Raw genomic sequence first — 13618 nt, forward strand, 5'->3', positions numbered from 1 at the left:
AATACAGACTCTGGATGTTAAGGTCTGTAGTGCAACATACAGTTAATGTATCCTCCAGATGCTATTATGTGCTCAGCAGAATTAATATAGATGAGGACATTCAATTTTACCCAAGTCAGGCTTAAACATTCTGAATCTGATGTACTGTTTAATTTTGTAGTTCTACTGTTAATTGAAAAGCAGTGTAAAAATATGACCTTAATGTTTTGACAAATAATCAGGAGACTGTTACTGTGCACTGCTGTATGTGGGTGAAGTAATACGATATTCAGGAACAAAAAAAAATTAAAGAAGTAATGCACTGTTTGGCAAATTCATATCTGTATGAGAATGACTACCATTTGCAAATGTCAAGTTGTAGTACACATGGCAAAAAAATAACAAAGCCTTTAGAAGCTTTTCTCTGTGAGGTACATGTAATACAGACAGAATATGAGAAACTGATTTTAACCCAAATTGAGCTGAAACATTTTGCTTTGTACTGTATGCACATAAGGAAGCAACATAGAGCTTTAAGAGCCCTCCCCCTAAGTCTATTAATGAGCAATCACCAGAGGTAAAAAACTGGCAGAGTGCAAGTGAATGAAAACATCTGTTTACCTTACTTCTCACTCAACTCCTCAGATTGAAAACCCTTAGGGTTTTCTGTAGGGTACCTATCCTGGTATCTCAGCAGTTCCCTTACTGCTCTGGTGCACAATATGTTTCATGATACTGTACATAATCATCCAGTACCTTTTATAACAGAAAAGCAGATGTTTTTGTACACATATGAGTTGGATTTAACTTGCAACTGTAGTCAGATGACTGATGATATCATCTCACCAGCTAGTGAGTTGGAATAAAGGTTAAGACTTTTCCTAAAGCACTCTTTTGTCTTGAGCATGGGTTGGAGATACTAACACCCTGTTGATATCCACCACTGATGTTATGATTTGCTTGAAACCCATGGTGGGAGCCTGTCCCCACAATGTATGCCCCCAAAGAGAAGAAACACTGAATATTCTTTGTTTAGTCTAACCACGAGTAAATCACTGTTTCTGTGAGATCCAGTAAAACCTCCCTACTACCAAATGAGACCATCATAAAGGACTTATCCAGGGCAAATTTACTTCACCTTGTATAAGATCTATGGAAAATTCTCAACATTCCCCTGAAAATTAAACCAACTGAGAGGGCTGCTGCATTCATCTCCACCTTTTACCAGCACCTAAGCAGCTGCAGGGAAAAAACGGTACTTGCTCACCCTAAACATAATGGTAAACTAAGGAATAAACTTCTCTGTTGGAACTTCAGTTTTAATAAAATGTACAACAAATGAAGGAAAATGATGAAACGTTTTAAGAAATCCACATCCCCCATCTCAGGACCATACTGAAATATGCTAGCAACAAACTTTAGAGCACTATTAGAAAACATAAAGCAGAGTTCAAACTTAAGGTTACTACAGATACCCAAGGAAACTACAAATCTTTCTTTACGCTATATCAGGAAATTAAAGAATAATGTTCAGCATTGCACCGAGTTCAATTATGATACTGTATATACCACTCACAAGTATATGTCCAATGTGATAGACATATTTAGTGCTAACTTTACCCCATTTACCCACATTGTTGCCCCCACTATCCGTGAAAAGTTTCTCCTGAAATTACTTTGGAACAAGTCTTAGAATCCCTGTCAAAAGATTAAAATAATACTTGTATGGGACCAGACAACACTCCAGGCTGAATTCTTGTCAAGGCCATGTATACATTACCTCAGCCTTAACTTTTAACCTTTCACAGAGTTTGTGGCTAACGCTTGAATAACAGCATGTGTGATCCCTTGCCTACTCTTTCTGTGTTCCTTCTCTTCTGTGGCAGCTGCCAAAACTCTTTCACTGCCTACATACTTCAGAAACCACATTAAAATGTCTCTGGGAAGAGATCTGTTAGGGTGCAGAGGTATCACAGTGGTGTAGAAGGACTTTAAAAATACTGTCAAACACTAGAATATAAAGGCCTAAGTATGATTATCAAAAGAACAGGAACTTGAAGGAATGAATACAGGAGAATAAAAAAAAGGCACAACAATTAAAAAAGTAGTAGGAAGACATTAAAAGACTATCAAACACTTTAATAAGATGGATTGTGTGGCTATAAGAAGAGGAGGAACCTGAAGAAATAGATGCATGAGTATAAAAAAGGCTCAGTCTGATAACTGCAAGGAAGTCATAAAATATCAAACAATTTAATTAGATAGCCTAGCTATCAGAATACAATGAATCTGGAGGAATGGCTGTAGAGATATAATACAAGTCATAACAGTATGAAAAGTGGAAGGAGGACTTAGGAAAAGTGAATTTAAATTAATGAAATGCAAAGCTTGTTGGGGAGTAAATTCAAGTAATGAATATAATCATCTCTTTACAAGGACAGTTTATTCTTGAAAAGGATATGGTTGTGTCTTAAAGAAAACAAAAGTTACTACAAGGGTAATTTAATATTATCATCTATATATGTAAGGAAAAATTCGACAGTTTATGGATAACTGTGCAAGCAAGCATGCAAGAGTTACAATGAAAGAGGAAGCAAGAAGTGTATTATTAGGGCAATGGTCGAATACAGATACCATTTATGAGATTACATCTGTTGGATTTCGACAAATACTGGTAATGAAAGTGCCCTGGAAATTGAAGTATTAAAGGTTGAATTCTACTGATCAATACAATTAGCTATGCATCGCATAAGCATTTTCAAATGCAGCCATAGATCGTATGATGTGATTAAGATGAACTTAAGAAAGACAGCATAAAATAGTTTAAAGTAACATGTGTATCAAGCCTTTATGGCAGAATGTATCTAAAGCATGAAACACTCAACAAGTTATCCACAAAGTTTTCATGATAAAATGTAAAGTCCAGTGGAAGATATGAATTCTGGCAACAGGGACATCTATAACATTTTCATTTCAAGAAGAAAAAACAAGTAACCGGTCTGCCAACCGCAAACTGTTTATTGAATTGAGCACTTTCGTCAGGCGTTTGCCCCAAGACCTCTTCAGAATAAAAACAGCTGTAACCAACTTCCGTTTAAATAAGCAACCAGTCAAGTCACATGTGTGAACAGTGCTAGAGTACTGGTTAAAAAACAAGAGGCAAAATGTCATAAATTAAATAACAAATACATATAAAGCCTATCTTGAAAACTTTAAAAATCAAAATTGATCAAACCTAATCAAACAATGTTTAAAATCTGTCAACATATGTAGGCTAAAAATTGAAAAATATTGTCAACATTATACTATATGTGAAATTCAGACTTTAATTTTAAATAACTTGAAATCGACACTGTTTCATTTAAACCAGATTTGCTTGTAGCATTGCTTCTGAGCTGCCAGAGTAGTTCTTTATATTCAAGAAATAACTCCATTGGCCCGCCCCTACTATTTTCATTGCAAACCTGTTCTATAACAGCAAACTTAAAGTTATGATTTGGGTGATCCGCTATGTGCTTGGCTAATGCATTATTGCTATTGCCCTTCCTAATATCATAAACATGTTGGTAAATAAGTTTATTTAATGTATTGATAGTCTTGCCAATGTAAAAACATTGACAGTCCTGGCAAATAGCAATATATACAAGGTGCTTACTTTGACAGTTGAACTTTTTATGCAAGTACACTTTACCGTATCCACTAATAAAAATAACATTGGTCTCCAAAATAAAGGGGCATTGCATACAATGTCCACATTTACGCAAATAACCCTCCTAGACTCTTTAAGCATGTATCCCTCCTGTATATAATACAAGGTTTGTCCTGAAATCTTGATTTATAAGTGTCATCAGTAGTGAGAATTGTCCAATCGTTAAACAAGATGTCTCTAATGCTGTAAAAAAGGGGGTTAAAAGTGAGAATCATGGCATCAGTATAGGTAACCCCCTCCCTAGTGTTTAAAGCCGAGTTCCTAATGATGTTGGTCGGACCATCCAAGGCAAAACCCAAAAGTGGAAAAAGTGACCATTGTTTCTTTTTCCTTTACTTCATTTAAAATAGAGTCAACAAAGGTACCGGGGTACCCCCTTCTAGTAAGCATACCCTTAAGCTTGTCAATCTCCTGTAAAAATAGTGTCCAGTCACTGACTATCCTTGCTAACTGTACCCTATGTCCTTTAACTAAAGAATTTTTCTGATGGACGGGGTGAAAGCTACCAAAATGTAACAAGTGTTGGAATATGTGGGTTTTCTGTACAACATAGAAATAAATCTATGATTCTGTAAATCCTTACTTATAGTAATGTCCAAAAAATTGATAAATTCCCTATTTTGTATTTTAGTGAAGCTAAGAAGATCAGTACTTGAGTTTAAGAAAGAAAACAACTGCTCAAGCTGTTCTTCGTTTCCATCCCAAAAAATTAACAGATCATCAAGGTATCTACGGTAAAATATGCAGTGCCTAAAAAGTGCATTCTCCAATATTTTGGTCAGCTCCCATTGGGTCAAATACAGTGTTCACACTTTCTACTGCTTCATATACTATTAGACAGCATGGCAGGGATCCATAATGTATAGTACTGGCTAATACCTGAAGAAAAATGACAGTAGTATCTTCTAAGATAAAAGACATTGCAATGTTTGTAGTAAACTTTAAGCTCATAACACACACAATTAAATGTTTTATGAGCTGCAGTGACACCATTTACAGGGTTACAGGGACACTGCAATGTGAACTATTATCACTATTCATCTTATATATATTTATATATATATATATATATATGCATACACATACATACACACAATTAATGCTATTTCTACAGACACACACACAGACAAAAAAAAAGATGAAGTAATAATATTACTACCACACTGCTATTCAGTTTTCTTGGTGATGTATACATGTAGCTGTTAAAAACTGTTAGAATTCTCTGTACACTCCTTGTGTGAATGTTAATTTTAAATAAAACATACGAAGGATTGCATCACCATTAAGACATAATAAACACTAGTATAGAGTGTATGGCCAACACGTCTGCCTGAGGGCAGCAACTGGTAAAAGCTCTGTGACTGAACACTTTTCCCTAACAGAAAATATAATTAAAAATTAAAATTTGGAGATACTTATTAATTCATTTTATTCAATAATAGTGAGTGTTTTATAACTTCAAGTTCTTCAAAAGCTATAATTTTCCTGTTAGAAATTCAACTGCTTCATTAAGAGAGAAGAGACTTCAACATGAGCCACTCAAGAAATGGTACTCAAGATTCATTTATTAAAAAAGACATCCAGTTATTAATATTTAGTATACAGGATGTATTACTTAAAATGGAAAAAAGTGGATACCAAAATAGAAAGTTTCAAAGAGGAGACCAGAAAGAAAATGGAACATTTAGAAATTCTTATGAAATAACAAGGTGCACAAGTCAGCAGTATGGAAGAAGCTTTAAATGATCATGAAGAAATAATAACTGAAGGTGAATCTTAGACTGAATTTCTTTTAAAACAAAATAACAGGGTCATAGATAAAGTTGATGATTTAGAAACTAGACTGAAATGAAATAACATTAGAATTTATGATATACCTGAAAAGTACGAGAGACACAATATAACAAACTTAACAACCTGGCTACATAAAACATTAACAATACCTGAAACTAGCACTGCCACCTAAATGTATTTTTCCCAGACTATCCAGAATTCAAACTAATTATCCAGTAGTCTGGAAAACACTGTACAAACACTGGTATTCTGTTTCAAAAAAGAAACGGACTATCAGAGTTTTTTAAATCTGTGGATTTACTATACATTTTTTTTACATAAAGCATAGTAAATCCTCAGGAAAAAAGGCATCATGAGTGGAAAAAGAGGGAGATCCCACTCCTCTGACATGGCAACGACATCACAAAGTGGGTGGAAGGTGGATGGGTGGAGTTGTAGGAGGTGCAATGGGTGTGGCCTAAGTCCAGTTTTAGCCACAACAAAAGTGGCAATCCTACCTGAAACTTTATCTTTTGGAATTGAAAGGGCACATATGTTCCTCAAAGCAACTCTGAAGAAGGAAAACTTACCATCATGTTCAATTATATTTAAGTTTGCATCTAGCTTAGAAAAAGATCAAATATTAAAAACAGCATGGTCCAGCCCATCTATTAAAGTAGGTGAACATATAGTCAGATTTGACAATGATTGTTTCAGTAAAGTAATGAGTGAAAGAAAACCCTGCCTACTACTGATCAAGGAACTTAATTTTTTTTATGAATTAGCTTAATAAGCTAAAGGATTTTTTTATATTTTGGTATTTATCATATTAAGAGGGGTAAAAATTTTGAGATAAGGCACTTCTACTTTTAAAATTAATTCACAGCTTTTTGTTAGATCAATAAAATATGTGGATATCTTTTAGCATGATTAATATATATTGCATTGATTTTCCTTTTGTATAATAGTTTGGTATGATAGGATTACCTGTTAGCTGTAAGTTACCAAATATTTTTATCTCTTCAGGTCCCCCTTTGTTCTGCTTATTTATTCAGAAATTTAGTTATAATAATGTTGAATGAGCAAATAATTAGAATATTTAATGGATAACTTATACTACTATTATATAAACAGGTATATGATACACTATGTGCTGGCTTATATAATATTTGTGATTAATCTAAGAGTATTATTTTTTTATATATAGCAGTGAGGGGATAGTTTTGCATGGCAAAATATATAATTACATTAATACTTTTATTATTTTTAACTTTTATATAATGTAACATATGACAGGGTGCCTAGAGAGGACTTGTGGTATTGTATGAGGAAGTTGGGAGTGTCAGAGAAGTATGTAAGAGTGGTACAGGATATGTACGAGGGTAGTGTGACAGTGGTGAGGTCTGCGGTGGGAGTGACAGATGTGTTTAAGGTGGAGGTGGGATTACATCAAGGATCAGCTCAGAGCCCTTTCTTATTTGCAATGGTGATGGACAGGTTGACAGACGAGATCAGACAGGAGTCCCCGTGGACTATGATGTTTGCAGATGACATTGTGATCTGTAGTGAGAATAGGGAACAGGTGGAGGAGACCCTGGAGAGGTGGAGATATGCTCTAGAGAGAAGAGGAATGAAGGTCAGCAGGACTAAGACAGAATATATGTGTGTGAATGAGAGGGGAGGATAGAGGAATAGTGAGGATGCAGGGAGTACAGGTGGTGAAGGTGAATGAGTTTAAGTACTTGGGATCAACAATTCAGAGTAATGATGAGTGTGGAAGAGAATACAGGTAGGATGGAGTGGGTGGAGAAGAGTGTCAGGAGTGATTTGTGACAGACGAGTACCAGTAAGAGTGAAAGGGAAGGTCTACAAGAGGGTAGTGAGACCAGCTATGTTATATGGGTTGAAGACAGTGGCATTGACAAAAAGGCAGGAGTCAGAGCTTGACGTGGCAGAGTTGAAGATGTTAAGATTTGCACTGGGTGTGACGAGGATGGACAGGATTAGGAATAAGTATATTAAAGGGTCAGCCCAGGTTGGAAGGTTTGGAGACAAAGCCAGAGAGGCAAGATTATGTTGGTTTGGACATGTGCTGAGGAGGGATGCAGAGTATATTGGGAAAAAGATGCTAAGGATGAAGCTGCCAGGTAACAGGAAAAGAGGAAGACCTAAGATAAGGTTTATGTATGTGGTGAGAGAGGACATGCAGGTGGTTGGTGTGACAGAGCAAGATGCAGAAGACAGGAAGAAATGGAAACAGTTGATCTGCTGTGGCGACCCCTAATGGGAGCAGCCGAAAGAAGAAGAAGAAGAAGATATAATATAACATTTGTAAGTCACAGTAGCTTTTGACTAGTTTTTGATGAAGTTTAATGTATTGGTAGGTAGACAGATACTATAGTTGTTTGTCTATTCAACAGGCAAACTTGGAAAGTTGGTATCCATGATAGGTTGTGTTTTATTAGTAATATATACAATTATAGTTGTAAATTTGTTTTTGTTATTTATAAGTTTTAGTAGTTTAGTTTGTAGGAAGGAAGAATTAAAAAGTGTAGAACTGTTAAGATAGTGTTGGACGAATACATTAGAGTCTTATATACAATTAAATTAATATGGTGGATAATTGTGTCATAATACCTTTTAAAAGAAATCTATTAATGTAAATGGATTGAATAATGTCAACAAAAATAAATCATTAATGAGATATCTAAGGTTAAATAGACGAGGCATTATATTCTTGAAATAGTCTCACTTAATATAAGAAGATACACAATATTTAAATAACTTGGGTTATGAAGTTTTATCATCTGCTTCTTTTGACGAAAAGAGGAAAGGGACTGCTATACTTTGGAGAAGATCTACTGTAATGTCTGAGGTCATGGAATCCATTACTGATCCCAAAGGAATATATACATTTGTAATAATTAAATATAATGGAAAATTCTATATACTAGCTAATTTTTACTGGAACCATGGAATAGGTGCAAGAGTGGCTAAAGATCACTTAAACATATTACAAAGTCAATGGAGGGGTAGTTTAATTTTAGCAGGGGGTTTAACTGCATATCTAGGACAGAAGATACAAGAGAAGAGAAGAAAGCTAAATTCTGGGATAAGCTAAAGTACTAAGATGGATTAGTAGTAATAATTTAGCTGATTTAATAGTAAAAGCAGAAGACAGCATCCATGGGACCTGACAACATCCCAGACTGCCTTCTACATGAACTACAGAATGAACTGGCACCCCAACTAAGTACCATGTTCAGTCATAGCCTCACCTCAGGCTTTGTGCCCAGTGAATGGCATACCATGATGGTTATCTCACTCCACAAAGGGGGAGCCATGACAGACCCCAGGAAAAACCGCCCCATTAGCCTGACAAGCCTGGTCTGCAAGGCCATGGAACGCATCATCATGGAACTCATAAACAAAGATATTGGAGATCTCCAAACTCTGAACCCCACATAGTTCGGGTTTGTAAAAGGCAGATCATGTCTCCTAAACCTGATAGACTTCTTTGAAGCAGTCACCAAAGCCATAGATGAGGGTAAGGTGGTTCACACAGCCTATCTAGATCTTGCCAAGGTGTTCGATACCATCCCTCACTCTGGAATTATAGATAAACTCACTAAACTAGGTATGAATCCCTATATCACAAGATGGGTTGCCAACTGGCTTACTGACATAACCCACACTGTGAAAGTAGCAGACTCCAAATCAGACTTCAGACCAGTGACAAGTGGAGTACCACAGTGTTCAGTCCTGGGTCCTTTCCTGTTTATCTACTTCTCTGAAATACAGGCTAACACAGAAGGTCTTTGGCTAACTACGTTCGCAGATGACTGCAAACTAGGAGCCATAATTGAAACTCCTAACGATGTGGACATACTACAAAAGGGCCTCACTGAGACAGATGCCTGGTGTCAAAGCCATGGCCTCAAGCTCAATGCCAAATAGTGCATTGTCATCCCCCTTGGTAAAAACTCTGTACTCATGAACTACCACATAGGCAGTAGTCTGCTTAACACCAAAAGTGTGATAAGAGACCTTGGGACACAGGTGGACAGTAGTCTCTCCTTTGATAATCACATCACCACAGTGGTCAGGAAATCCTTCTACATGGCACACCTCATCACAAAAGGTTTCTCATCCAGAAAAAAAGAGGTTATTATTCCCCTCTACTCATCACTCATTAGACCCATTATAGAGTACAATGTCCCTTTTGGTATGTATCTCACAAGACATCTACAGCAACTGGAAAGGCTGCAGAAATACCTCACAAAGAGGATTACTGACCTCAAACAGATGCCCTGCACAGACTGTTTAAAAAAACTCCAGCTTTACTCCATCGCACACTCAGAGGCGATCTCTGCTTAACATACAAAGCTATGTCAAACCCAGAGCTGTTGGACATGTTCCACTTAAAGAAATCCCAATCCTTCTGAGCTACACTCTCTAGGGACCTAAACCTTGTCACCACAATAAACAGAACATGCTGGAGGGATAGATTCCTGTCCCACAGACTTTCCATACTCTGGAACAGACTACCTATCTATGTCAAACAGAGCTCCTCATTAGCACTCTTCAAGAAAAATCTTGATGATTGGATGGGAAATAGGAAATTCACCATTGAGGATCACTTCTGTGGTTCTGCTTGACAGGAGCACAGGAAAATAATTTTCTTGAGTGGCGAAAGCCAGGGTACCTTTTTGGCTAGGCTTGTATAGGCCCTTGGGCTAATAGCCTAGTACCTACCTATGAACAAGCTATTGTTCTTCACTCATTATTCATGTGCATGGGATGCAAACTGGAATTGATGGGATTTATGCCTCTCCAGATTTATTTAATAAAGTGAACTATTTTGAAACTATTCAGTGTCCTTTATCTGATTATAATGCAGTAAGTATTGATGTATTACTGGATATAAGAAAATTTCAGATTATTTATAGAGTATATATGATGAAATTGAAAGGATTTAAGAGTTATCTTAAGAAACAAATTCCTTAAGTGCAGTGGTGCAATGGTAGCATTGTTGCCTCACAGCAAGAGGTTCCCTGGTTTGATTCTCATCTGGGGTGCCTTCTATGTGAAGTCTGCATGCCCTCCCTGCATTCGTGTGTGTTTCCTCCAGGTGCTTTGGTTTCCTCCCACATTACAAAGACATGCGATTGAAGTGTTTCTCCCCAGACCTCTGCTGAAAATTGGCTTTGTTCCAAGTTGGACATTCCCAATAAACAAACGTTAAATAAATAAAACTGATCATTTTTTACCTATGAATGATAATGGTCAGGTTAGTAAAGTCATACTATGGTACTCCTTAAAGACAGAATGGGAAATGGGCCAGTAATAAAATGGAAGAGTGGGATACATATTTGTTAGAAGTACAAGATGAAAAGCACAAAGTGTGGTGTGAACAAACAAAGAAATAGGTTATATGGAAGTCAATAAAATTTATGACAAAATATCAAACAGTTTTAATACATAATGTGGAGATAGCTTTAGAAAAAATAAAACTGCAGTTATGCGATAACTTCAAAAAATCTACATAGATTAACTAACAGAATAAGGTACTAAGCAAGCAAAATGACACAAATCAATAATATCTGAAATCCTCACATTAATATGCTTACTTCAGACATAGAGGAAATGCTTAATATTTTTAAAAATTCCTGATGATTACAAAATTGACAAGTATTAAAAGAAAAATGTTATTAGTAAAGTTAATGACCAACAAATACCTCTATTGAATAAGCCTATTACACTATTAGAAGTTAAAGAAGCTTTAAAAAATTGAAAAATGGTAAAGTTGCATGGTAGATGGTTTAAGTATGGAATTACATATGCTGCTTTAATTAAATATTTTAGAATTACTGAGTGACACTTTCTAGATAATTTAGAGTGACAAATTAATTCCTCCCTCATGGAAATTTTCTGTAATCTCACCTACACTTAAACCAGTAAAGGATAATAAATGAGTTTCTTCATACAGATCTATTCCATAGATAGATTGATTAATAAAGATCCAATGGGGTTTGCAGTCAATAGATTAACATATGATAATATAAAAAAGGTAATAACTATCTCAGATTTAGCAAAAGGAATGAACAAGAAACTGATGCTAATTAGCTTAGCTATTGAGAGAACTTTTGATTCTGTAGATTGGAACTACTTGTTTAAAACTTTAGAAGCCAAAATGGAAAACATGTTAACTTCATTCCTATGATATCCTTAAAAGCTGAGAAGTTTTATTAATAGAAATCATATAAGATTATGGGATTATAGTGACATTAACTTCCCAGTTGTAGAATATTATTCTATTTCTGCAAACATTAACTCTATTATACCTGGATAGACACAACTTATAATAGTCAATGAAAAAAACACTCAGGAGCAGATTTTACTAAATTCTTCTAAGTTTATCAAACATGAGAAATTAGAAATATGTAACAATCCTTTAATCTGGTTAATAAAATTTACCTTAGAAGGAAATTAATTTCAATTTTTAGACTCTGCATATATGAAATCAATTCTTAAAACAGTTATGAAATATGTTTTTAAAACTCCATTAATATCAAAATGGAAATGTTTGTGCTTTCCCACTGCACACACATTTACACTTAATGAAACTCAGAATAATGTTAACTGAATTACTAAAAAGGAATGGATTAGTATTATGGTCTGATTGCTTTCAAAAAGGAAAAAGCCAAGTTGCAGTTTATTTAATGAAAGATTACAAGTTGGATGAATCTGTTAACCAGTTATTATCCATCAATAAGAAATTAAATTATTTGTAGATAATATGAGTGAAGAGGAACAGAACATTATTCCACATTATATGACTATATGAGTGCTATCATCAAAGGTAAACTGACCAACAAAAGAAGATTTTCAATTTACATAAGTTAATCATAATAATAACTTTTTGTGTAGTAGTGGATTGAGTGACTCAATAGATGATAACAATAAGACTTTATTACTTAAATCAGTTAGTCAAACTTTTTTAAGTTCATACTAGAAAGTTTTTATGTGGAAATATATACATAGAATATTTGTTACTACCTATAAAATCTCTTAAGTTTAGTAAAATAACTTCTTCATCCTGTTGGAGATGCAGTAAAGATATTAAAAAACTGACTGGACACACATGTTTATGGATTTTGAAAAAATAAATATATATTGGGATGGGATAAGTATATTTTTGAGGGTTATGGTATGATAACTGGTCTTTAACTAGATACATAATATTCTACTTCCTTTATCTGTAAAAGCCAATCAATAAAAATGTTCTGAAATCTCCTGGCAGTAGCTATATAAGTTATTACAAAAAATTGGAAATCAAGCTCAGTTTCTACACTCTAATAATTTTTAAAATTTAACAGCAATACTATGTAAAACTGAATAAGATCTATAAATCATACTAAGACGTTTAGTGTTGGGATAGCCTTGAAATATTGCTATTGAAATACCAAGACTCTTAACGTGTTAACTGTATAAGATTACCTTGATGATTCAGTGCATTCCAAACACTGAACAACAGGGTGTAATGTTGAATTTCTTTCTTTCTGTGTATATATTGCAAATATGTTAAACTAATGAAACATTTCTTAAAAAATAAACACTATTATAAGTCATTAAAACAATGGCATATGGCAGAATGTAGGTGTGGAAATTCTATTACTAATGAATTATATGCACAACTTTTTTGTTAAATTCCACCGAAACACATTAGTATGAATTACCATAATAGTTAACTTTCAACAACTTATAATAATAAACACGATGAAAGAAGATTAGCTTTAAATATTGGCTTAAAGGCATTTATAATGTTTAAGGGAAAGCTGTTATATATTAGTACTGCAGTATTATCCTTTATTAGCTCAACACTTCAGAGAATACATTTTAATAACTGAGGTTACTATGGATGAATTTTTATTTTGATCTATGAAAATGAATATAAGCCACATACCTCTCTCCTGTACAAGCCTGTTGTTGCAAGGCTAGTTGGGGCATCTCCTCTTACAATAGTTTTCAACTTCAGTGCCTTAAAAAGAGGATGCATTATTAATGTACATAGTAAGGACACAGTTTAATAAAAACTATTGCATAAATGTTTCCAGTGGTAGGATAGTGATAAATAGAGAAACAAGATAAAGAATA

General features: G+C 34.7%; 1 protein-coding gene across 1 annotated transcript in view; it reads right to left on the minus strand.

The window, feature by feature from the left end:
- GARNL3 (GTPase activating Rap/RanGAP domain like 3) overlaps positions 1–13618 on the minus strand; it is a 3522664-nt gene that overhangs the window by 896995 nt on the left and 2612051 nt on the right. Inside the window, exon 18 of the mRNA XM_044057887.1 lies at positions 13428–13502. Within this exon, the coding sequence (XP_043913822.1) occupies positions 13428–13502 (75 nt within the window). The remainder of the gene's footprint in view (positions 1–13427; positions 13503–13618) is intronic.

This window comes from Protopterus annectens, chromosome 16.part0, assembly GCF_019279795.1.
Source record: "Protopterus annectens isolate FY-2018-M chromosome 16.part0, PAN1.0, whole genome shotgun sequence".
Taxonomy (NCBI): domain Eukaryota; kingdom Metazoa; phylum Chordata; order Ceratodontiformes; family Protopteridae; genus Protopterus; species Protopterus annectens.